We start from the raw sequence: 26,392 nt of genomic DNA on the forward strand, positions 1-26,392 counted from the left end.
CCATCTTAAATCCTTGGCTCTGATGAGATTCCAGTGATGATTTCCTCATCGCCTGCTCCAGGTGCCAGAGCACTTCACCACAAACATCACATCACTGATTCTTAAAGACAAAGTTTGCCCTCTAAATCTACCCAGAAACACTCTCAGCACCTGCAGGAAGTTGATTCCATTGATCCTGGTTCAAACCTACCCCTGTTTATTTGTATAACACTGAGAAAACACCCCAGGCCACAGGAAAATGGCTCCTGTCCCCCAGAGTGCTCACAGCATCTGGGGAGAAAAAATGATTCATTGGGGTGTCCAGGATTAGCAACAGGATTTGTTATCCACAAAACATTTGGGGTGATTCATTGGAAGCTGAGGAATAGAGATGTGAATGTGCAGGTGAAGATCATGGCAGGTGAAGCAGGATGGGGACAGCAAATCTCACCTGGGGACAGCACAGGAGGCTGCTGGTGAGGTGGCACTGACACAAGCTCAGCTCCAGGAGCTTGGGCACAAGGGCATTGAAGAAGATGCCGTAGAAAAACAGGGTTGATTTGATGGGAAACTGAGCTGGAGCACTAAACCCTAGAGGGATATACAGGATGTGCCTGCAAGAACAGCCCACAGGGCTGCAAAGCAGCCGGAGGAACGCTCCGCAGGGCAAAAGCAAAGTCCTGTGACCCAGCTCCACTCAGGATGGGCACCGCCAGCCACTTGGGCTGCAGCAAACCAGGGAGAACTCGCTGGATCCAGGCATGGCCGATTCCTGCCGAGCCCTGCCCCGCGCAGGTTTCACCCACACACGGCAGAGGGTAGGGCAGGACACCTGAGGAGTTCATGTTCTCCTCCTCTCCCCAGTGCCGCGCAGATCGCGGCTGTGTCTCCCGGTCCCGCAGTACTCGTTGGGTTGGTGTTTAATTGCCTCTCCCTCACGACGAGGCAGGCAGGTTGTAATTTGCTGGCGCTGGTCAAACAATACAGATAAACCCGGTTGGCACACAAAGGCAGCGGAGCGGGGAAACTCCGCCGCCGGATCCTGCTCCCCTTTGGAGCTGGTGGCTCCAGACATGGGCGGGACAGGGACAGACAGACGTCTCGGCCTTCGGGAGGAGGAAGGGAAATGTCAAATAAGCTGGGTGAAACCATGAGTACCCACAACGTCACCAGGGCTGGGCTGCCGTGCGCCAGCTCAAGCGCTGCCCACGTGTTGTTACAGCTCAGCACATCCCCTTTCCTGGCTTTTCTTTTTTCTTCTTCCTGAATTTCAGGTATCAAGATATTTTAAGACTTCTCTCTCTGCTATTTTTTAACCTTAGTGGTTAAGCTAGAGGAGATGGCAACTTCACTCCTGCTTGGGAATGACCCAGCTGGATATTAAAAACCCAACAGGTTTTTTTTGGTTTTTTTTTTGGTTTTTTTTTGTTTTGTTTTGTTTGTTTTTTTTTTTTTGTTTTTGTTTTTTGGTTTTTTGTTTTGTTTTTTGTTTTGTTTTGTTTTGTTTTTTGGTTTTTGGTTTTTTTTGTTTTGTTTTGTTTTGTTTTGTTTTCTTTGGTTGGTTGGCTTTTTTGTTTGTTTGTTTGTTTTAAACTTAGTAGGCAGAAAGGCTGTCCTAACACCTATGCTAGCCCTTAGTGTTTCTCAGGAGATTGAGTTCAGCAGAAGTTGTCAAGAAGGAACAAAAAGGGAAAGCTTAATTCATACCCACATCTCAGCCTGCAGCACCATGATGCTCAGAGCATCCCTGCCCTCCCCAGCTCTGCTTGTACCCCAGGCTCCACTCAGTGGACAGAGATTTCACCAAGATGCTGTGAATATTAGAAGGAGAGAGTTAAAAACTAGCCTGCCCTTGCAATGCAAGTGCTGAAAAAGCAAAACACACCCTTCCTTGTGCTAGCCCAGGGCACAGACCTGCATTTACGACTACACCTAATACAGCCATGTATTACATGAGCAATCCCCAATATTGATACAGAGAGAAGGGCAGTTATATAGATCATGGGTGGATTTTAGTGCTCCTTAAATATTTACCCAAAAGATGCTGGTGAGCAGAATCACTGCTAAAGGGCTGCCAGCAAGAAGTGAGCTTTAAAATGCTTAGAAATTAAGCATTTAGGAACTAAGAAATTAAAATTAATTGGGAATCACCTTGTTTTAAACAGGACAGTGGAAGTGTGATCCTGTCTGGGCAGCAGTGAATCCTGTGGATCACCCACTTCATGCTTGGATTTGAAGGAGCCTGACTGCTCTGCCTCACCCTGTAGAGGGAAGACTTCTCTGGGACAGCACCAGGCCCCCACATCCCATCCGCAGACTTCTCAGCAGCCTCCTCCCCTTGGTAAAATGCTGTATATGCAATAAACCCAGCTGCTTTGTCACCAAGTTGCACATTAACACCCACACCTACAACCTGGGGTAATTTATGGGCAGCTGTCAGATAACCCTGCCCTGGCACTGCCACCGGCACCGGCGCCTCTCGGACAGGGCTGGGAGGAAGCAAACCAACAACAACAAAAAGGAGCTGTTTGTCTGAAGGCCCCTGGAACAGGAGGAAATCAAGGGTGCGTCAAAATGGAAAAGCACAAAGACAGCAGGGAAATGGGGTTTATTTATAAACTTTGAGAGGATGGCTGGGAACAATGGGGTGGGTGGTTTTTATCCCACCAAGAGATGGGAGAGGAGCCTGTGTCTGTCAGCCCCCGGCACAGCAGGATGGGCTGGCTGGAGAGCCCTGGCCAAGTGCTCAGCCTGGGGGTCAGGGGGTCTCCAGAATGTGGCTCCAGTGCCCGTGCAGAGCTGTATTCTTGGCAGCCAGGCATGGGATGTTTCCTGGCTTCCTCCAAAGTTCCACCACACCAAAGTCTCGATGTGGGCAATGGCACTGCAAAGGGATCCTGCACTGCTTTTGTGCCCTCTGTGGGGTGTCCAGGGCTCTGGAGAGGCAGCTGCTGTGTCCTGTGTGGAGCAGAAGGCACTTGCACAGGTGCTGATGGAGCCCAGCACTACATTCCCACTCACCCAAACACCCCTTTGGTTTTCTCATCATACTGATTTCTCCAAGTAAATGTGCCTTTTCTGAGTGCCCAGTAAATCAGTGGTATTGACAGCCTTGACAAGATCTAAACTAGAGCAGGACTAAGTGGGGGCAGCAGTCCTCCTCTGCTTTAGGGGCAGCACTGGCCGTGCACTGGGAGCAAAGGCTGAGTCCTGATCTTACAGGTTGATGAAATGCGTGTGGCTTCACAAAACCCACCTGAAGAGGCACTGGCTGCTCACAATGAGTGTCAGTGAGCTGTGCCATGCTGAAGTGGGGTTCAGGGAGGCTGGAGGTGCTGTCAGGAAGCCCCCAGCCTTTGACCAGCTCACACAAATCCTCCAGAGACTGAAAATAACCTCTTGGATGAGATCATTTTCACAGAGGGAGAGGTTTCTCCAGCCAAACTGCTCCCTGTGCAGCATTGTCACCGTGTTCACACCAGCACTCATGAGGGCTAGACTGGAGGAAGAGACAAAAAGTGGAAGCAAAATTTACTCTGCTTTCAAACTTAAAATGCCCAGTGTAAGAAAATCATGAGCTATAGAGCAGCTTGAGTTGGAAGGAACCCATAAGGATCATCGAGCCCAACTCCCACCCCTCATTTGCACAAAGCTCATTTTCAATGAAGGGAAAGGACACTGTTATTTCTTGAAATATCCATAAAAGGCCCAGGAGCCCCAGTGAGCAGCTGGTACCTCAGACACTCTGGTGCTGGTAGGATGGAACAGGTAACACGGACACAGCACCTTCACCCTCACCCTGAGAAGGCATTTGGGACATCTCTACTACCATAAAGCAACTGGAAAGGCAGAAATCAAGCCAAGTGGAGTAAGACAGCACAAAATATCTGTTTATAAGAAAACCACACCAATGCCCAAATATTCTCCCATTAGACAGACAGTGGCAGAGCAAATTCTGCCCAATGCACCTCTGATAGGTCATTTGTGAAGCTGGCCCCATTAAATAAATCCAGGAAGAACCAGCTGCTCCAGCTGAAGGTGAATGATCACATGTAGGTGACATGCCAGCCAGGAGATCAGGACTTAAATGGATGTGGTTACTTATTAGTTGTAAACATTGTTGAATAAATCTAAATAAAGTCTACTTATTTATACAGCATATACCTAATGTTGGTTGGATGTTGCCAACTTGAAAATAAAACTGAAGTCAAGCAAGGTAAATGTTTTAATACCTCTGTAGATATAATTAGCATGTGTAATATGCATATACAAATATACATAATATATGTAATTATAGGTATTGGTGTTTGAGAGAGCTGTCTAGCCAGATGGAAAGAGTAAGTATTGAAAACACTGAACCTCTGCCTGCTAGAAAGGGGAGGATGCTTATATTCACTGGGATAAGAAATTGGTACTTCCTGTTTGGGAAAGGGAGTTACTGTCCCACATTCCCCTTCTGCTGAGTGGATTTAATAGCCAACTTCTGTCTTGTCCATCCACTTAAAGAAGGATTGGGGCTGAAAGTGCTCAACATCCAAGGGCAAAGCTCTGTGCATCAACTGCAGCTGCTGCAGTGTGTTCAGAGTTTTCTGTAGGTCCTTTTTGGCACCCAGCAAAGATACAACTCAAGAGATGAAGTGGCTTTGGTCCTCTGGAGCACCTCTGAGGCCCCAGCTCAGCACCTGTTTGGGTACACGTCTGCACCACATGGCCATTGGTGCAGGGACTTAAAGTGTCCCCAAGCTTTAGTGTCACTGTGCCAAACACCAGCTTAGGAGACAAGCTCAGACAGGTCCCCACACTGCCATTAACACTCAGAGAGCCCCAACACGGCAGGTTTATTAGGGGCCAGTTAGTTGCTCTCAACACCCTGGACAAAGGAATTCAGCCATCTGCAGCAACCTTTCCTTTTCCACCCCTGTGGGGGCATGGAGAGGGAAGGGTCTGGGCTGGCAGGATGTTCACTGAGAAATTCAGCCCCTGCAAGGTCCTCAAGCACAGCTGTCAAAATGCTGATACTGGGGGCTACATTTTCTCTACAGTTCAGGGATTATTTGGCTCTCCCTGCATCAATCTGAGGACTAAACATCGTGATCTTCTGCAGGTCTCCCTGTCATGGCTAAGTGCTCAGCCCTTTGAGAAAAGCCAGGCCATTAAGTGAAGCACCTCACTTTAGTCGATGTTTGAACTTTCTGTACCTTTGGGAGGGGAGGGATGAGCGCAGTGCCTGGGAGGTCAGAGTGCAGCCAGCAGCTGACATGCCAAAGGTCAAATCCAGCACCAGCTGGCAATGTCAGCCAGGCTGGGAGCGGCCAGGACCATGCCCGGGATCACGTCACCACCCAGAGAATTTCAGTTGTTCCTTACACAGTTCAACTACTCACCATCCTGATAACCCAGGGCACAAATTTTGTTTTTACAAATAATACTTGCAAATTAAAAATTTGCAAAAGCTCCAGCAGTGTCCAGAGACACGCAGTTGCATCGAGCTATTGCTGCAAATGTGAAAGGAAATGCACCTGGAATTCATGACATAGAAGCAGGTGAGACAGAAAGGTGTGGGAACCTGGGGTCTCCTGTGACTTCTGCCCCACCATCCAGAAACACTGAGAAGTCTCTGGCCTGTGGGTAAGGTTAACAGAGAGAAAATATTGAACAAACAGATATTATTCTGCTCAGTGGAGTGAGTTTAAAAGTGCAAAAAAACTTCAATATTCTTAGCTTGTTGCAAAAGGATGGAGGGAAGGGGAGGAGTCTTGCCTCCCTGACAGAGCCTGCTCCATGGCTGGATTTTGAAATGAATCAATATAGAAAATGAGTCCAGCAGCCAGATGTCTGCTTTCATCTCTCTGCACTGGAACTGGAATAAAGCCCACAAAATCTCCACCAAAAATACCTTCTTTGCAAGCGCTTTGTTTGTGCGGCTGCGGGGAACAAAGGCAGCGAACGCGAGGGTCTGATGCCACCTAAAGGCCGCTTGAATTTTCACCTCCCAGGGGCTCTGACTGCGGGACTCAACCACAATTTCAGAGTGTGGACTCCTGTTCGCTCTCCAGTCCCCATCATCAGGCTTTGTTCTGTCTGCATTGAAGTGGATCAAATTTGACTGTTCATGCTGGATGCTGCTCCACACGAAAACCGCTTGGGTGTGTTCCCATGTACTGCTGGTAGATGTAAAAAGTACAGCTATCGTACCCCAACACTTCCAGAGGACAAGGCTGCACAAAATTACAAGTTTTTTCATATTGTATTCTGTCAATTTTTTCTCTTATAAACCTAAATTACTGCTGGCTTTGAAACTGAGATTAGAAGCTGTGGTGAAGGACTGAGTGATGTTTGTATCGAGGATGGGCTTTCCCCAAGACCCAGTGCAGGATTGGCCGAGCTGCAGGCCTCTGAGAGAAGAGTTCCTGCAGGCTGTGACAGCCAGCACGCCACAAGTGCCACCAGCACTGACTGCTGCATGCCCTCCTGGTGCTCCCAGGCTGGCCACGCTCCAGCTGCCCACACACACACGGCCAGGCTGCTGCTCAGTGCCTGTCAGAGCCCTGCACATCCTTTAACACCCTGGGTCTTTGAAAGAACCATCACCAACCCCCGCAGCAGCCCCATGGGTGAGGGGATGTGTTTCCCTGCCTGTCTGCAGAAAGCAAGAGAGAGAACATCAGCGCTCACGTCAGAAGTTTCCATCAGACCCACGTGCACAGCATGGGACACCGTGGCCCTTTCTCACTGCCCTTGGCTACTTCATAGTACATCCTGTTTGAGAAGCTTCCATGGGCTGAAATAGTGAGAGCCCAACAGTTTTGCAAACTGGATATGTAGAAAATAGAAAATCCTCAACTACTTGCCCCAGAGATGAGAGCAATTTAAGCCACATGCTCAACAGTGTGTAATGGACTCCACTGGCAAGGCAGGAAAATATGAGTCAAAAGGGCCCACTACAGCCCTAACATCACATTATTCTGTCTCCTTGTGGCATCTAGAGCCTGATACACCTCATTCTGCAGGTTCTGCAAAATCTGGTTTGCTATGTAACACTCATCTCCAGAACAGCTGGAAGTCTGTAGAAGACAACAAGCAGTTACTTGGATGTACAGCATTATAAATCCTTTTCCTTTTTAATGTTCTTGGGTGGTAGCTTGCATGCAATTCCTCACAGCAAACACTGCTTCTCTGTATTGCTCTCTCTTGGGTTAAGCAGCCTAATGACAATAATTATTTCCTATCATATTAATGATCCATTTTGAAGCTCATCTTTCCAAGGGCTCCACTTCCCAAAACTAAAGTTTAAATGTTTATTATGCCTGTTACAAACATCTATTTTATTTCCATGCTTTGGCTTGCAGAATCTCAGATCCTTTGAGCAACTCTGTGAAAGAAAAAGATTTAAGTGAAAATGAAGGGTCATATGTGGTTTGCAGATTCTTGGGAATAAAAAGAGCCTAAAGAAGAAAATTATATATGCCCTTGGCCTTACAGTGGACACTCCTCTGTGTTGATACAGTGTCTACTTTCACATTAGTGCAGCACTAAGCAGACTGTAGATGTTTCTGGAGACAAATGATAGTCAGAAAATTACTAAAATCTTGGTCAAGATTTATCTAAAATGCTAAATTGAAATTATCCTACCACATGGGGACCAAGTTCATCAAGCTGTCTTCTGACTCAGAGGGCTGCATTTGACTTTCTTGTAAACAGAAACAAAAGGCTGATTTGTGGAAGAACAAGGAAAATAAACATTTGTGAAGTCCTTAAAGACATTTCAGAGTTGATACAGCTACAAAAACAAAACACTGCAACCTCTGCAGCCTCAGAGGCTCCGACATACACCATATGTTGGCAAGCGTGACACAGATATCTTCAAATAACATTACATTAAGCTTTTCTATATGAAAACCTTTGTTTTATTAATATTAATTTTTGAAAAAAGGGTAATTTCTGCGAGCTATTTCCTTGCCCTGTACTTACTCAGCACTACAACCCTCCCAGTCCCTCTTGTTGTCACCTGTGGTGCCATGGTGCTGCAGAGCAGGAGACAGCCCAGGATGGGCAAGCACAGAGCCCTGGGCTCAGAACAATTCCTGGCAGTGCCCTGCCTTTTACCATGGGCCTGTTCCCTTTCCTCTCAGCACCTGTGACAGACAAAAACTGCTCAACAGCAAGATCAGCTTGTTTTCTTGCAGGGCTCTCAGGATAAGCAGAACAAGTTCTCTCCAGAATAAACTCTTGAGAAGCAATGTGCATAATCAAAGCATCTTCTCTACAAGCAAGAGATGGGAGTGCATAAACAAAAGAAATGAAATCCATCTATTTAAAATACTGTTTATTTGTGATTTAACATTAATTAGCATTACATCTATGAGCAATTTCAGAGAACATTTATATATTTTCCACAGGACACAAGAGTTGGCTGGCTCATTCTTTATGCCAAAGCAAGTAAATAGAGGCATTAGCAAAAGGTGCAAATAGTTCACGGTTGCAGTTTAAAAAATATTTATGCACATTGCATTCATTTAGATATATTTTTAAAAAAGTTATGAAAAGCGTAGTTCACAGGTTACTGTTTCTACATATGTTGTAATACAACACAAATAATGTAGAACATAAAAAACAAAGTAAGCAACTGAAAGTTTCCACTATGATTAAAAACACTGATTCCAGTATTTAGTGACAGCTAGAAAATTGTTTCCAGGATCCATTCCAACATTGCATTATCACACTTACACGGTCAAAGCTAACCAGCCCCCGAACATGCTATAATCAACATTTTTGCATGCCAAACCACTCTCCAGCCATATTTAACAATTATATATGGTATAATATTTCAACCGGTAATTTGGGAATCACATGGATCTTAAAAGATGTACTTCCTATTGTGATGACTGATTTACAGACATTTGACACAGTGAAGAAACCCCTATGTTAATTTCTATGTTTAGTTTGTATTTACAATACAGTAAAAGTACTAAAATGACAATACAAGTAAAAATGAGTAAGTGGCAGTAGCACCCTTACCCACGGCACTAGGCTCTGATTTGCTCTGGGTTCATCCAAAGGACAACACAGATTCACGAGACCCTTTTACAATTTGAATGAAACTGAAGAAAAAACCCAAAGTGTTGCACTCTGCATGAATCCATACAAATTATTTAAAACCTCTAATATGGAAATGTCACTCTGCTGATTTAATAAAAATATTCCGCAATCCATATCATATATTTAAAAAAAATAATCACCAAACTTTTACTTTCTTTGTCTCCTCCTATTTCCCTACTATTTCACTTTCCCTTTTAACATTTTTGTTTCCTTCATTTGGTTAAGAGATTATTTTTCTTCATTCATTAGCAATACCATGAAAGAGAAAAAGAACAACCCACAAATAATTTTTAAACATGAATCCAGTTCAATTTTATATGCATTTATCCTTTGATTTTGAACTCCCTGGATTCCTGAATTATATTTAAGTATACTCTAAACCAAGCATTCTTAAATACACTCTAACTATTAAATGCTTGGTTCACATGCTTATAATACCTTTATACTGAATGGTATACAAACATTTGAACATATAAAATCTTCTTTTTGTTTTGCCAGTTAAACTAAATTATCAATGTTAAGTGTATAAAATCCCCCTTCTTGAAAAATAAGGGTTTCCCCTGCCCCAACTGATAGAATAAAAAAGAAGTTTTCAAAAATTATATTTCACTAAAATGAAGTATTTGGCAAAAAAGTTATTGAATAATGGAATTCTTTAGACATTTTGTATAATTCCAAATAAACTTTCTCTTACACAGTTTTTCCCCTAGTATTATGTGCCAGTGTATAATATTTCTATATGAGCTAATCTTAAAAAAGATGTAAAGGTGTGCTGTTAATATGTACCCACTCAAATAGGGATACAGAAAACGTAAAATATATGGTCAAAAACCACAATACAAAAATGTATGATCTGGTTTCCAAATAAGACAGCAGTTTTAAAGTCATATGATCACTCAACAGTAACTTTATTAAAGACTTTAACTGTACTGAAAATTGTCAGGTCTGCAAAATACTCCAAGCAGAAGTTGCTGCTGCATACTGTGACGGTATTTGACCTTGCTATGACGGTAATTGAGCACCTGCCAGTGTAGTTCTACACAAACTAATCAATGGTTCCAACCCTCATAGCAATCTTGGACACAGCTAAGTGAGAGATGAATTAATTTGCAATTAACATAAAAGGTCTGTTTGTTTGTCTCTTTGTTTGGTTTCTTTAAAGCAAAACCTCTTCCAGTTTCTACTTGTTTATGTTAAAAGTCCAGTTACTGCACACCCCTAGCACTACACTGTTAATGGTCAACTTAAACGTTTAAAATGTGCAATGTCTCCTCACAACAGAGCTGCACTTACACTTCTACCTTCTCCTTCTTTTTACTCTTTTTCAGGAAGGATGGGGTGCGGAATTTCTTCTTTTTCTTTGAAGGGGATTTGGAAGGTGACCCTTCAGGGGACAGGGCCTCTTCTATCTTTTCAGAGCCTTTAATGGTGATCTCTACGCTCTCCACAGTACTCATGGTTAACTGACTGACCCTCCTGGTGAGATCCTCTTCCACGTCATGTGCATCTTCCTTCCCGTTCACCACCACTACTGGCATCTCCACAGATATTAGGTTGGCATCCTGGGTGTAGAAATCCTCATGATTTTCTGAAAGAGCAAATGATTTTGCAATTATTTATGTACACTTTCCATGCAAAACCCCCCAGTGTTGAGACAAAGCTTGTGGGTCTGGACTATGATCCAAGGAATGAAACCCGAAGTGCTTAGATGTGTTTTTTCCCCTTTATCCACACTCTTAGTTGCTGTGAGCAGACAACACAGTCAAAAAGTCATTAAGGGAAAATGGGCTGAAAAATCTAACCTTATCTCTGCCAGGTGCATGCACAGCTCAGGCTGTATAGAGTATGTACAAATATAGCCTACACAGCATACCCAGCCTCAAGCACAGTCTGAATTACATTTTACAGCAAGAGACTGATTTATGAAAACACAGCCATTCCACACAGAAGGCATTGGAGGGCTTGCCTTTTAAAATGTCTATTTAGACTTCTAGAAAAGTCTTTGGCAAAAGAACTTTTCTTAACATTTTCAGTAAAATGAAGTACAATATCTATTCGCTCCACCTGGTTAATATCTAAGTTTCAGCATGCCCTGAGTCGTTTTCTGTTTGTGAGAATTATGTATTAGAAAAAATTGTGAAAAATAGTTCTCTGGACAGAGTACCACCCAAACTTCACAAAAGAGGGCTCCTTTTGACTCAGGTGACTTCATGCAAGTGTAAAAGTGCAGCAGAAGAGTCAAGGACTTGCATTATTGGAGCCCTTGGCATCATACAGAAATTGCATGGAATACCTTCTAATCTTTCTGGGACATTTTGCGGGGATTGAGTTTGTGACTGAATTTGTGACACAGATGAACCGTCATCTGAGAATAATTCCTGTTCAGCATCTGCAGGACAAGATGTGAGTTAGTAGCCAAGCAAAAGTGAAAATCAAGCAAGAGTGTCAGTGCTGGTGCTACAAGATTTACACGTCTGCCACAGCTTTGTGTTGCTCATGCTGACAATAGCACGAAGTTACAATACACAGTTAAAACTCTAAAGAATTGTGGATTTGCTTTATCTGATAAAAATTGGTATATATCAATTCCTTATTAGAAAGCATTAAAAAAGGTGTCAGGGTTGCATTCCAATAGCATTCCCCATGGTTTTATCTCATCACAGTCTGCTGGTACAGCAGGCTATTACACTATGTCCTGAGTGTGACAGACAGCAAAGGTGTTTTATTACACAGTATTAGTGAAGAAGAATTCATAATAAGTGTTATTGTTAGAAACTAAAATCAAGCTTGAATTAGTAATTCTCTATGGAGTGGGAGTATTGGAAGAGATGTGAAAAGTGAAAGGAGGTGAGACTTGCATACTGAGAGAACAGAAGTAAAATTAGAGAAGCATTTCAGTAAACTTTTGCTCAGCTGGGTGCAGAGTTGAGCTACTTGATCTAACTTTAATATCAGCTCTGAGGAGGAGTTGGATTAGGATGACCTTTGTGGACTATTCCACCTTAAGTCATTCTACGATTCTGACACAAAAATTCATTATGGTTAATTGTGTTTTCATCCATCCCATTTCTCTGCAAACCATTCATTGCTTTAATTTCAGCACTAACTAAAGTAAAAGAACAAACCACACTTAACAAAAGAATTCTACCACCTCAAGGAATGATTAGTTCTAAGCTCGTTGCCAGCAGTATACGCTAATAACAAACATTACACAATTTTTACAGCAGATGTTCTCAAGCTTATTATGAAAATGTAAACCCCAGCAGTTCAAACCACACTGCTGACCTTCCAACCCCTGCTGCTTGCGCTCAATGGTTTTCTTGTACTCTTCCAGTTCCTTTTCAGTGAGGTGGCTGAACGGGTTGGGTGGTGCTGGCGGCGCGTGCTCATCATCAAACTGCATTGACTGGGAAAGAGAGAGCCACAGAATTTAACACTTAAAAAATAAGAAGCAACAAGCAAATGTGCAGGTTTTATTTTTTCCTTTTTTTTTTTTTTTTTAGCCAAAGTTTGGTGACCAAGTTTTGGTAGGGAATACAGAATTAAAACACAGATGTACTAACTGTTGGATAGCTGGAAACTCTTAGAAGTACAGAATTCCAATTCCAATTCACCACAGTATGTTGGATAACCTTATTAGGGATATCTATAGTGTTTGGAAGTATATTCTATTCAAGAAAAGATTAATATGGGCAGATAAGAAACTGGAAACTCTCTCTCCCAATAAGAAGCCTGTTTCTAATGAAAGCTGTCTTCCCCACGGTCACATCCCACCTTTTAAACTCAGCTATTTCTGGGACTCAATTGTTATCTTAAGCATCACTTCCACACACTAATGAAGGCTATTTTTGGACCCATGCATCATAAAGTTCTTCCTATCTCACTTAAATGATCTTAAACAAGGATCCTACTTCATTAATATTAATGATGCCAAACTTAACATGCACATCTCAATTGGAAACTAACTTTATAAACTTTTAAAATGAAACATGAGTAAGGTGCATCACACTCGAAAGCTGGCATTAAAAGAATCAGTTCTAACGAAACATTTAGAATGAAAATGGTCCAAGCTGACATTGGAAAGACAAGCAGCCAAATAACCTGAACAGCTGTAAATTAGTTAATTATATTGTACTCACAGAACTTGGCTTTTTATCCACAACAATCCCTGCGAGCAGCTGAGACTGAGGCCCTGCTGTCTTTAGGTCATATCGGTTTTGCTCCCTTATCTATAGAGAGAAAATAAATTGGGTTAGAAACAGATATTTCTCTTTAACAAATCCTGTGCCCATCAGCTTTGCAAAGCTACTAACACAGGCAACAGTGAATGGCTGGAGAATCAAGCTGCACCTAAAAATCAAGAACTCTTCTTCCACCTCTGAATACACAGCATACGTTGTTTGGCTCTTTCAGTACTCACAAATATTAACCCCAGTCCCAGCTCTTGCACTTCATGTAAGCCAACATTTAGAAATAAGCTCCCAGGAACAGCCCCTGAACCTCTCCTCTCCACCTCATAAAGGACACATGTTCAGCTGTTGGAGAAAACTCTGGTCACAAAGGTTGGTAAAGTTTTTCCTTCTGTGAATAGTTTATTGTTTCCCCCAAACTAACAGCCCTAGCTTCTAATTGTCAGAACTTAAAAGAGATTGACAGATCAGATATAAATACCAATACAGATCATATTAAAAAAATCCTACAGCAGAGAATTAGGAATAAACTTTCTATGAGCCAGTGACATGCACAAATTTAAGAATTGTTGGCTGGGACATGTATTATTAATTTCTGGATGATTAGAGGGTGCCTTTCCAGTTCTGACGAAGGAAGTTGCTCCTTCTAACTCCACTTCAGTCCCCAAGGACACTGATATAGTGCTTTCCAAGGAAAAAAAAGCAATCAAATGAAAAGTCCTGAATATCTGTTAATATATTTATGCTGAGGGTGGAGTATTTGGTCAGTCTAATAATCAGTGTCTATCATGCTGGAAGGGAACAGCAGAGAGATAATTCTGTTTACAGAGAGATCCAACAATAATCTCTCATTTTCTTTTTTTTACTGCCATTAGAAATTCCAGCTTAACAAGCACTAGGCAAATTAAAACAGAACAGAACAAGATTAGAGTCTGAGATTGAATCATGCTGCAGATGACGCACAGCAATTCTTTTGGTGTTGACACCTAATTATCTACTAAATAAAATGCTAAATAACAGGGACTAGCATTCCAAATCTATCATTTCCAGAGTTAACACTCATCCTTCATCAGACTATTGGACTCAAAATTTAAATATATAAATATTACATATGTATCTACAGATTTTATGTGTATCACACATTTAAATACATGTTTTTGGTGCCAAAAATCACATAGAGTGTAAGAACCTTCTTAATAAAACCAAAACATTTGAAAATGTTATTTTACCGCTCTGCTGAATCATTACTTGAACACATAATTTTATTTGGAAATGTTACAATTTTCACTTCATTACATTTCTTTTACCTTATTTCTCTTTTCCAACACTTCACTTGGGTTTGTATTTAGAGGAACAAATTGGTTTGGATCTTCAATTTTGATTGGCGTTCCTCCACTAGTCTTGGAGGAGTCATCAGCTTTCATCCACTTAAAGAGGGGAAAATAAAGAGATAGAAGCTAAAATACCCAGTATGATGGAAAAGAACAATTCTCTGTGTTGTCTTACTGTTAAAGAGACATATCAAGGAAGGACTTTCTGACTCTATTCTCAATTCCACATGACACCTAAAAAATAATCCCTAGTCCTTTACAGGTTTGCGAGTTTGCCCAAGAGGGTTTAAGTTGCCTTGAACATGACTACTTTCTGTAAATACTGACATACCTTCCTGAAAAAATACCTGTGTACTAATGATCCTGTATTTACAAAGGCTCACACTTTCTAGTAACTGGCACCTAGATCCAGAGCCCTTGTTCATGCAACCAACTTCCACCTCTGCTAACCACATATTGACTACAGGTTTTTTCCCCTTCTCAAGCAGGGTTCCAAGGATGTTTTTCCCCAACTCAAGTTCAGAAACCTGCCAGCCTGCCAGCAGGAGGAGCTGATGCTTTTACGGTTGTACTGGGAGCAGCTGAAGAGCAGTAACACGCTCTGTAGTCCCACGAGGGCCACCTCTCTGCAGGCTGGAAATAAGTGTCAGCATCTTGCTGAGCTGCAGGAGGGGGAAATCTTTGTCATCGTTAAAAGCCTGTAGCACGAACAGACCTTTTGAAAGCTGTTTTCAGTAGGCTCACAAATAGAAAGGGGGCAGCAAGAGATGAATTAGAGCTCGTGTCTCCCTCATGTAAAAAAAGAACAACCCACGGGTGACTTAAAACCTTACTATATTTGTGCTATATAACAGCACAAGAAGAAGTGGTAGAAAAACTGTTTTCTACTTCAGGAATAAGAGGAGATGGTTAGAACTGCAAAATCATTGTTAAATTTTATCATAAATTTTATCATCTTACAGCCATAAAATTTGTCATAAATTTTATCACCTTAGAGTCAACCCCTCTCCTCAAAGAGAGGAGCCCTCAGTACCAATGTCACCAAGGCTCTGAAAAGCCTACTTTAATTTGCTCAATAAACTTATTTGCTAATCCTATTCAAGATTTCCTCACATAAACTGTGCATAACTTACTTGCAAGTAGGGCAAAACCAAAGTGACTGTCCAACATATCAACCTACCGTGATCTTAGTCCTGGGACTGGTTTCCCCGTTCCAGGACTCCTCAGGCACATTAACTTTCAAGTATGTGTTTGGAGAGTTCAGCCACCTTGTCTTCTCCCTCTGTTGCCTCTGTGCAAGGAATTTCAGGGGGGAAAGTGGGACTGTATCATCTTCAAAGGAAAAGGCAGTCACAGTGGCTGGGATCTCAACATCACTCTTATGTCTGGGTTTTTCCCTGACTAATGGTTGCCTATAGGCATAGCCAGTTCTATATCCCTGTAAAGGAGGAAAAATAAGAAAAGAATGTTTAAAAAAATTAAAATAAGGATTTTCACTATTAAGTTACTACACTTACTACTTACATTTGTAAGATGGTGGGACAAAATTGAAGCTCAAAGCATTATAAATTCTTATCAAGACAGAATACTGCTGTCAGAAACAGTATGACTAAAAAATTATTTGCTTCACACAAGCTAATCCTCCACTCAAAACCTTACAGGATACACAGATACCACCAGCCACGTGCTCTCACCAGGTTGTCCAGCATCCTCATGAGTGCTTCAAATTCTTGCTCCCCAACTTTCCATTTTTGTTGTGAAGCCATATTAACTCCACCTCCTCCCATTGCTGCCACGGCGTGTGTGGAAGGCTTGAACTTCTGCAGATCCAGTAGTAGGAGATTGTCTATTCCACCTGCTCCAGCTAATGCATGAACCTGGAGACATCAAGGAGTGTATTTCACTTCTGAAAAAGCTTTTGTATTCTCTGCTTTTCTGAATTTGCAGCAGGAGGTTGCTTAAATACATGCTGCTGTTACTTCTCAGGTTAGTTTTTTACTGTCCAAAAAATGTATTAAAATATATAGCAAGTGACTGCTACAGAAAGCATTACATCATCTGCTAATAACTGCACTTCAAAAGGAGAAGTTTCAAACAGTTGTTTTCAGAGTACCTTAAAAACATCTTTCTGCATCATTAAAAAACTTTTGTTTTTCTAGCTGTTTCAAAATGAAAGAGTGTCTGAAATCAAAATGAATGGTAGAGCAAGGAAGGAAAGGAGTGGGAGCCCACCATTTGCACATCCAAATACCTCTTTGGGAGGACAGGGTCACTGGGGAACAAGAACGAAGTGATGAAGTTTCTGGGGATGAGCTTAAAACTTATGAAAGGTGAGAACACTTTCAGTGTTACAGGTTATAGGTAACATCTGGATACCTCACCAGCTAGCTAAAGTTAGACAGAATGGAAACAACTGAATTTGTGATTCAAGTTATTTTTAAATATGCTACCTGTTACCATCAGTCTAAAGACCTTCTTTTAATTTGGTCTCACAAATCTGTGATCACAGAGAGAAGCTTCTTTTCTTGCCACAACACTCAGCTTCAGCAGAGGAGCTGGCTCTCGAGAGATGTGAAGTCACACTTCCCCATGCAGTGCGTACCAGCAAATCTATTATCTGACAGATTCCCTGCATGAGGCTCGCTCTGCACAGCATGGAACAAAACCTGCTGTACCCTTCAGAGTGACACACCACTGAGACTGTGTCAGTGTTCCTAGAATGAGGATTTGTGCCACTCCCTCAGTGATTCCCTGGTTATTCCAGTCTGTTATTCCAAACTGTGTAATGGAAGAGCTCTTCCCATCAGGGATATAATCTGTAACTCTGCAGTGTAAGTGCTTGAAATGAAACACAGGTAAATTCTCTCTCACCTGCGTTTCACAGGCCAGTTGCACGTTGAAAATATAGTGGAATGCTTCTTCCAGTGTCTCTCCCAGTGCTACCACACCATGGTTTCTCAAGACTAACACCTAGTAAAAGAAGACACTAATGTTAAATGGTAGAAACTGGAGCAGAACATGAAAATTGTTTATGAAGAGCATAAATGAGGCTGAATACCTTGCAACTGGGTCCAAGAACTTTTTGAAGCTGAATTCTCTCTTCCTGTTCATCAAGAGATCCCTGATAGTTGTAATAAGCAACATCTCCCAGAATCAGAGCCTCTTGTGATATGGGAAGGATGCCACACTTCATAGAAGAAACCTGTTTCATGGAAATTAAATGCTTATAGCTAGGGAAAAATGAAACTCTTAAAACTCACATCTCAACCACCTAAGCCTTAGCAGGGTGTACTTTGCTAGAAGACAGACAAATTCCATAGGGAGATTTAGGAAAAAACCCCCTCCACCAGTCTAATTTGCAATAGGGTGATAGAGGTGCTACACAGTTTAGGGACATATTTATTTGAGGAAATTTTTGTGAATTTTATTCATGTTTAATTCTCAGCTAACTTAATGGTTTATCCTTCTTTCCCACATTTAGAGCTTCAAAAAGCTAGTATAAAAGAAATTATTCATTCCTTTTTATTTTGTCTGTAGGCAAGGAATGTATATATATATATTTGCATTTCTAGATAATAAGAATTCAGTTATTTCAAACCAATTCTTTCTGGCCTCCTTCCATTTTTATCATTATTATACAGACCATTTGAAGTTTATGTTAACTATAACATTTAAATACTGAGGTAAATCCAAACTAAGTGTAACTACTAATCAAACCACTTAAAAATGGAGCTGCATAATGCAAATGAAGATGTTTTATCCAGCACATTATACTATCTAGGATATTATAAATGAAGCCTGTGTAAGCTATTTGCTTTGCAAGCTCCTCAGCTTGAGTGTAATAATGTCTGAGCATCAGTTTATTCCGATCCCATTCCACCGTGGTGGCCCAGCTCTCTCTCTCTCTATTTGATAACCTCACACTTTTATTTACCAGTGCAGAGCTGACTTTAAAACAAAAAAAATGCAACTGCTGTGAGGAGAAATATGTCCTAAGCTCATAAGGTGAAGCTGTTTTCTTTCAGTGTGTGCCAAAGGAAGACTCACAGCAGCTGTGGCAGGGGTGTGGATGTGGATGACACATCTGACGTCGGGGCGGGTGGAGTAGATGGCCACGTGTGGACTGAAGCCCACACTGTCAATGCTGAGAGCTGTGCTTCCCTGGTCCACCACGTCTCCCAGGATGTTCACCTTCACCTGAAAAAGGCAAACAGACAAATGAGATTCAGAAAGTTGGTGACAACTTCAGTTAGCTGGAAAATACCATTCCTTCCTTAGCTAGCACCAAATTTCTCCACATCCATTCAAGGCTCAGAGCACAAAAAAAGCAGGAGAGCAGCCATGAATCTGTGTGTCAGTAAAACACTCTGCTGTACTAGCCCTTGGAAGTTCAGCCATGGAAGAAGTAAGGATAAGACCCTGACACAACATATATTCTGCCTCAGTCTAGCTGACCTTTCCTTGTTTCTGACTTTCAAAAACGCATTTAATTTACATTTCCTACATTTTAAATACGAAGATAATTCAGAGCCTGAGAAATTTCCAGTAAGAATATTCAATGCACAAGGAATTTTCAGATTCATGGGAACATTAAAATAGTAATTCCTGGCTAAACAGAAAACTACAGCAGGGTCATATGTCATGTTATTTGGGTTCTGTGTTTGCTATGTAATAGTATCAATCTCATTTTGGTACCCCTTTCACCTTGAGGCAGTTTCTTTACAGATATGCACTGACATGAAGAGCATATGGCAGGTTCTGCACCAAAAGTTGTGTGATTTAAAAGCTACCACTGCCTAAATTCCAGGCTGTAACTTCCCCCAGCTCATTTGCTGGGCCTAGGGAAGATTATTTGACTTTATCTCCTCACTTCTAAAGGGAAGAGGTGATCCTGATAACACTACTCCTACAGAGTCATTTCACATGTATTGCCACACTCTCAGGTCATGGAAGGCTATTGCTGTGCTTCATCAGACAGGAAAACAAAACTTTGCTGCTCCACATTGAAGCTGGAGACAAAGAAACAGAAAGTGAAGCTACACCCAAGAAGAAATACTGGTGCTACTATCAAGCAGTTAATCAGCTTTTCATCTGGTGGGTAAACATTAAAAAACCCCAAACAACAGCATAGTAACAGAAGTTCATTTAAGCAGCCACGAAAGTATTTTAGAAAACAGGATAAGCCTTGTTGGTTATTACAGCAGGTGAATCACATACCAAATTAGAAGCTGAAGCTTCAGAAAAGGACAGCCCTCTTGGAATGATTAGAATGTGGTCATGTTCTTTGCTTACTCTTACCTGCAAAGGAGACAGGAAATGGATTACTGTTTTAATTTACATTAATCAGGGGAAAAATAATTTGAATGAATAAGCGAGATTCTAATTTAGGTTTTTTTCTCTAAAATACTTACTGAGATATAGGTATTTGGCAAATGTGCCCACCCAAACAAGTCAGCCAATCTGTATAAACTGGCTAACTTGCAACGAGTAAGTTTTTCGCCCTTAACAAATGAGGAGGTATCTACCCCAGGTAGGTCATTGATGGGTGTAATCATTCCATGGCCTGAAAAACAGACAAAAATAGATGACAGCCAGTTGGACAATTATGCCAGCTTTGCCATGATCTTCCAAATGCAGTGTATTTAAATGGTTAGCAAAGCAGTACCAGCATTTATGAGACTGAATAAAGATTTTCCTGAGCTGTCTCCCGAATCAATATCTTATATAGGACTGAAAGTGTGCTTTAAGACATTTGTCACTAATTAAGTATTTTTACATGTTACTTTGAGGTTTGTTGTTACAGGAGAAGACATTCATTGTGGACTTCTGACACCTACTAATTTGAAGAGATACCTCAGTCTTAGCACTTCAATTCAGTCTTAATGAAGAAATTAAGATTAGTGCAAGAGTTCTCAAATCCTTAGACAGAAGGTATCACTTCTTAACAGAGAAATCACAAAGATCAATTTGTCTCTTTGACTTGTGACTACACAAACATACCCTTCTCCCCTTCAGGAATGCATCAAGCCTTTTGACAGCCTACAACCTTTGTTTAGAGGGAATGTTAAGACCAAAAGAGGTAAAAGTCATTTTGGTTTCCAACAAAAGGAGTGTGCACTTTGAGATCTGTCCCCATTGTCTCTGGCTAACGCAGCAGAGACAACAGTGGGAGGCAGAGTCTCAGTAACCAACCAGAGACGTGAACACGAGGTTATTTGGGCTCTCTGTTCTCTTCCACTCGTTTTGTTAAATAAACCCTGAAGTACCATTTTGGGACAAAATCTCCAAAGATGATGAATGCTGACAGCTGCCACTGTACTTCAGGTTTGTAAGCTCCCATACGATGTCCACCCACAGAACTTAAATAGACTTGAACATCTCAGTGCTTCATGACTTGGAAAGAAGCTGGGTGTTAACTGCGAAATCCCAGTGACATCTTTACAAGCAGAGTGCAGACTAGAAGCTGTTCTTAACTGTGGGAGCTGTTTATCTGATAATTCAGTTTGCCAGGGTATTCTCCCCACCTCAGAGTTGTACATGCAAGAGCAGAAAAATAAAGAAACTAAATGGTAATGTATTTCACATCTCAGTTTATCTTCATGTTAAACTTCTAATAGTAAAAGGGCACAACCTTTTTGTTGTTTTGTTCCCTACGTCCCTTTTATTAACAAATTATAGAATAACTGAGTTTGAGGATTGCAACCACTTTGCACATCATTATACAAGTCAAAGAATTTGAGAGAAGGAAGCCCAAGAAGGCAAGTTAAGGCCACCATCTGCACTACTTCACAGCTGAAGCAAGCTCTGACAGAATTTTTATTCAAGGAAAGAGGAGATCCCAGTGTTCCTAAGCCCTGGTAACAATTAAAAAAAAAAAAAAAAAAAGAGCAGTTTATATGTAATTCACTTACTGAGTGAAGATGAGGAAAAACCTGTAAAAGTGCTCGCTGTAATGTATTCAGCAATCTGCTGTAATGCAAGCAGTCCACTGGGGTTATTGCCCTTCTTCATCTGTTCTTGAATAAGGCATTCCAGATCTTCTCTAAAAGCCTGTAGAAACATTTGAGAATCATCAAAAAACCTGGCCTTGATAATCTTATTTCTGTTATAGGTGGGGCTGGTAGCTCTGCCTCTTATTAATGTTATATCTTTCCCATAGACTTTGTTTTTAGCTGTTTTAACTATGCCAGACTTAATCATCCAACCTATATTTTGCACACTAGGTATTGGCAATTTGGCGGCCAGAAAGGAAGAGTTTGGTCACAGATGATTTACTATTTCCCAGTACACGACAAGATAAATTGTATTTTTTTTTTTAATTATTAAACCCTTTTTTATCAGTAATTAAAGTGTTATCCATATTTTGGAAGAGATACTTGAAATTCAATCAAGATGTGTTGCTTTCTGTGCTGGATATTTTTTTAATAATGTAATCCCTCTGAAAACCCATTCAAATTTGATAAAGTTATAAACAACTGGAAAACTGGAGCTCATCCATGCTCAAGTAATATCACAGACAGGCAAAAACTGGAAAGAATGCTATCTTCTCTCTGGTTATTTCCTTCCCCAAAGGGAAAAACCCTTCCTTCTTTTTCTGAATAAAGTGACTGCAAGCCCAAGAGATAAACTCTTGTAGAATATATCATGAAAAATTGTCATAATCTCAAATTTAATATACTATGCACTGTGGACAAAGCCTGTTCCTCTGAGATGATAAACAGATTATTCTCTGTCTACAACACACCCCTGTCCTAGGACCACTACAGCCCTGACATTCCTGGACTACATAAATTCTGTTCCTTCAGACTCATAGGTTACATTTTCTAGCCCTCTCATTACTTCTTGGCAGCATCTTGCAGCTTTTCCCCAAACATGCAGTACCCAAAGCTGCACACAACACGAGCTGAGGTGGATTGTGAACGCTCCTCCTGATCCCTTCCAAAAACACATTTGGTGTCTTTACCACGCAGCTGGCTCCTATTATAACTCCAGACTACTCCCTGTAAGTAATTGCTCCTTTCAGTTTGCCTTCCTTGGCAGAGCACTTGCTCTCAATTAAAGAAAGAAAACAGTTCTGCATGACAAACGTAATTTCTTCACTGAATTTTAATTCAGTCCTTCAAAACACCCACTCTGTTGGGCAAAATCCACCAATCCCTTGGGTCTGCTCACCAACAGGTTTTGATTAGTAAGAGAGAGTGCTACTGAACCCCACAAAGTGATCCTCAAGACTCTACTTGATACAGTCTCCTCAGCTAGACAGTTGAGCCTCCACAACTACTAATTACCAACTTTTCAGACATCCGTGCTCTCCTTAGAATAATTTTGTCAGGATCATGTCCGTACCTGAGACTTCCATAAGCAAAGCCTCTAAAAATTCCCACTGACTGACCCTGCACAGATCTCTCAGTGTACACCAGAATATTCATGTGGCATCCCCCAAGCAGCTGAATAGCTGCTCAGCAGCCTGAAGATGCACAAAGTCAGATTTTTCTCTTTTGTGGCTGCTGTTGGTAAGGTCTTTGCAGCAGGAGAAAGGAGCAGATGAGGAAAAGGAAAGAAAAAACATGGAATGGAGAGAGGAAAGGAACCTAACTGGAGGAAAAGAAGTGAAGGACAGGGAGAAGAGCCATAAACTGAAATATACAAAGTTCCAGCTCAAAATGAGGAAGAACTTTAGAACTTTAGAGTAGCAGAGCACTGGACCAGGCTGCCCAATGCCCTGCATTATATTAAATTATTCCTTCAATTCAACAAGGACTATGGAAAAGATCTGCAAAAACATTAATAGTAAAGTCTTATTAGTCATATTCAGATTTCTGGAGGTTTTTTTAAACCTGTACAAGTAATGTTACTTCTATAGCCGAAAAAAGGTAATATAATATATTTTGGGAAAATTTTGACTAGAGAGATTTTTGGGTTTATACCATATTGTTTTTTAAATTCTTCTGCTCTTTGGTCATGTTATTTTCATTCTTCTGAGCTTAATTTTGCACCTTAATGCTAACAGTAATATGTTATACATTTGCTGAGGCTACTAGAAATGAAGATTTAGTGTTGTATCAACACCTTTGTTACACCAAACAAGCAGCTTCCCTTAAAAATAGTTTTAGAAATAAGAGAAGATAGGTAAGAGCAAGGAAAGTGGCAAATATAGAGGTTTGGGATGAGATGTAAAGCAGGTGAGAATATGGATGAAGTACACAAAATCAAGTATGAAATTTATCCACAAGCCAGTGCATAATGATGCTTTCTAGCAGCCTGTCACATGGATATCTATGAATATTTCCATACATTTCATTCACTGCTACAGACCTTTGAAACTTGGAACTGTATATCCTTAGGTAACCATCCCACATGTGCTAACACAACCTTCTTCCATTTCTCATAATCCCAGTGGGCTCCTATGAAGGGCACCACCTTCTTGTGGTCAACAATTTACCCTTAATAAGAGCCATTAAATGTATGATATTTATTGGACATTTATTTCACTGTACAAGACTGATTTCTGTAAAACCACTTGCTTTCAGGGCTCTGATTCTGGGATCTGATCAGAGCAGCAGAAACCCGCTTCTGAAAAGCTAACTAGAGCCTGGAGACCAAGTGGTTTGGTTGGCTTTAATTCATGAGATTGTAATATATTTATATATGTGTGGCATTACACTGCCCACAGTGATGAGGCCAAAGGCATACAAGTAAGTAATACTGGAGAGAGAGACTTTCAAAGAGATGTCAAATGGGCTGCTCTGGCACAAAGCGGATATTTCTCAAGTGGAAAGGTCACTGGTAATTTCAGATGTAGTACTTGACACGAAATGCTGACAAAGGAAAAACTGTACTGTCAGATGAATGAAAAATTGTGTTATTCATCTGTATGCTCAGCATTGCTCAATCAAGAGCAAATTTCAGCCCTGGGATTTAGTAGGCTCACCGGGTACATTTGTATTGTTTTGTTTGTTTGTTTGAAACCACGACAACTTTAGACATGAGGCACAAATAGCAGTGACTTTTACAGTGGGGAACAGGTCCCAAAGTGAGCAGCACTGCACCTCACGGCTGCCCACGATCCTGCCAACACAGCTGCACTCAGACACCTGCCTGTGCCTGCACACAGCAAGGATGCAGCCTGGAGAACCCAGCCCTCCACAGCTGGGAGTCATCTCCTGTTTGCACAAGCATCCTTCTGCCTTCAGGGACCTCACCTGCCCAGCCAAGCATCTGTGTCTCCCTCTTGTTTGTGCTGAAACAGCACCTCAAGCATCAGACTGAAGGTTTGCATAGGAAGTATCCCATGGTAGGAAAACTGGGCCCATGAGAGCCACTGGAAAGGAGCTACAGTGACATTTCAGACAAGATGCACACCTGGGAGGATGTTGAGTAGAGCTTTTATTTTAGACACCCAAGTGAGTAGCTGGACCTTGGTAGAATGCAGGCTGCTGCTCTGCTTCCACCTCATCCACCCTCTGAGTGCCATTCTACCACCTTGCTCTGAGACATGAATTTTCCAAAACTCACCAGTAAAAATCAACAGGGCAGCTCAGCCTGTTCCTAAAACTGTTTCCAGAATTCCACTCTCTCCAAAACTGCAGTCAGCTTTTGTACACCATCTTAGATTGTACTGCACCTTACATGGTACTGCACAGCCTGCAGAACAGACAAAGCTTTTCTTGACAGAGTCATTAATAGAATGATTAGGTCAAGGTCTTTCTAATATCATAAAATTACTTCTGCAGAACTATGTGCAATCATCTTCCAAATACACATCATAGACTCAGGCAATTTAGATAGAAAAATCTTTCAACTTAGATCTGCAACAGTTCTCTGAAACTCAAGAGTGAAGTTAACAACCTCAGTTCTGACTCATTTACTTCCATTTTCTTTCAGAAGTACAGTCTAAGTGTGAGCTGACAGTGTAAATTTGGGCTTTTAAGAATCAAAGCAACATTTGCATGTACCAGTTAACAACTAGTATTTTTCAGGCAACATATGCAGGAAGAACTAGAATAATCAACTTGCTAGAATAACCTATTTTACATGGATACACACAAATATAGTGCAGAATAGTGATATTTCTAAAAAACTTGGAATTAGACTCCTCATCTTGCTAGGCAGCTTTCTAAGGATGTTAAGAAGTACACAGGCTTATAAGCATTTTGACTACCTATGCTGTTTCTTTTTTGTTGACCACTGATTTCTACATGTCAAAATATGTCAAAAGAAGTAGAAATAAAATAATAAGCAAATAATAATGGTTTACAAGTCATCTATAAATACTATTGCAAACCTTTAAGAGGAGAAAGCACGTGCTCACATTAGGACTAATTACAGTAATAACCAGTTTCATGTCATTCTACAGGGAAGTAGCTAAAAAAGATATGTGAGGAACCTACCTTTCATAGCAGCACTGCTGTTAGACTAAAAGCCACCGAGAAATACAAGAAACCCATTCAACCATTTTCACTTTTGCCCATTTTGATCATAGTTTCTAATATCTTAAATCCATTTTTAAAAAGGATTAAAAAGGATTTAAAAAAAACTTATCTAAACATGCCCACATAGAGTCTTTAAGCCAAATCACCACCACTGAAGAAAAGTTTCAAAACTTAACTGGTATTTTGTCCCCGAGAGTGAAGAGATGTTAATTTGGGTTCCTGTGCTGTAAACACAGCTGCCCGTGAGAGGAAGACTTCACCAAAGCAGCCAACACAGCTCCTAGCAGGCTCTTTCAAGACTGAAGTTTAGACACAAACAGTCGGTGCCCTAAGTGGAAAAGGGTGGAGTTGGCCACAAAAA

At 41.2% G+C, this 26,392-nt stretch overlaps 1 protein-coding gene across 6 annotated transcripts in view; it reads right to left on the reverse strand.

Annotated features, from left to right (window-relative positions):
- Nucleotides 1-8,288: 8,288 nt before the first annotated feature.
- The window catches only part of ADD3 (adducin 3), a 92,009-nt gene continuing 73,905 nt past the window's right edge, over nt 8,289-26,392 (reverse strand). For 5 of the 6 annotated variants that reach the window (XM_063405341.1, XM_063405339.1, XM_063405340.1 and 2 more), the window contains 13 exons: nt 21,511-21,649; nt 20,011-20,162; nt 19,817-19,897; nt 18,647-18,796; nt 17,658-17,801; nt 17,471-17,569; nt 16,294-16,476; nt 15,780-16,037; nt 14,576-14,695; nt 13,218-13,307; nt 12,364-12,484; nt 11,372-11,467; nt 8,289-10,666 (listed from right to left, as the gene is read on the reverse strand). In XM_063405341.1, the coding sequence (XP_063261411.1) occupies nt 10,368-10,666; nt 11,372-11,467; nt 12,364-12,484; nt 13,218-13,307; nt 14,576-14,695; nt 15,780-16,037; nt 16,294-16,476; nt 17,471-17,569; nt 17,658-17,801; nt 18,647-18,796; nt 19,817-19,897; nt 20,011-20,162; nt 21,511-21,649 (1,932 nt within the window). In that variant the 3' untranslated portion in view covers nt 8,289-10,367. The remainder of the gene's footprint in view (nt 10,667-11,371; nt 11,468-12,363; nt 12,485-13,217; nt 13,308-14,575; nt 14,696-15,779; nt 16,038-16,293; nt 16,477-17,470; nt 17,570-17,657; nt 17,802-18,646; nt 18,797-19,816; nt 19,898-20,010; nt 20,163-21,510; nt 21,650-26,392) is intronic. The other variant, XM_063405344.1, reaches the window with a different exon arrangement.

The sequence above is a fragment of the Prinia subflava genome, chromosome 9, assembly GCF_021018805.1.
Source record: "Prinia subflava isolate CZ2003 ecotype Zambia chromosome 9, Cam_Psub_1.2, whole genome shotgun sequence".
NCBI classification, from domain to species: domain Eukaryota; kingdom Metazoa; phylum Chordata; class Aves; order Passeriformes; family Cisticolidae; genus Prinia; species Prinia subflava.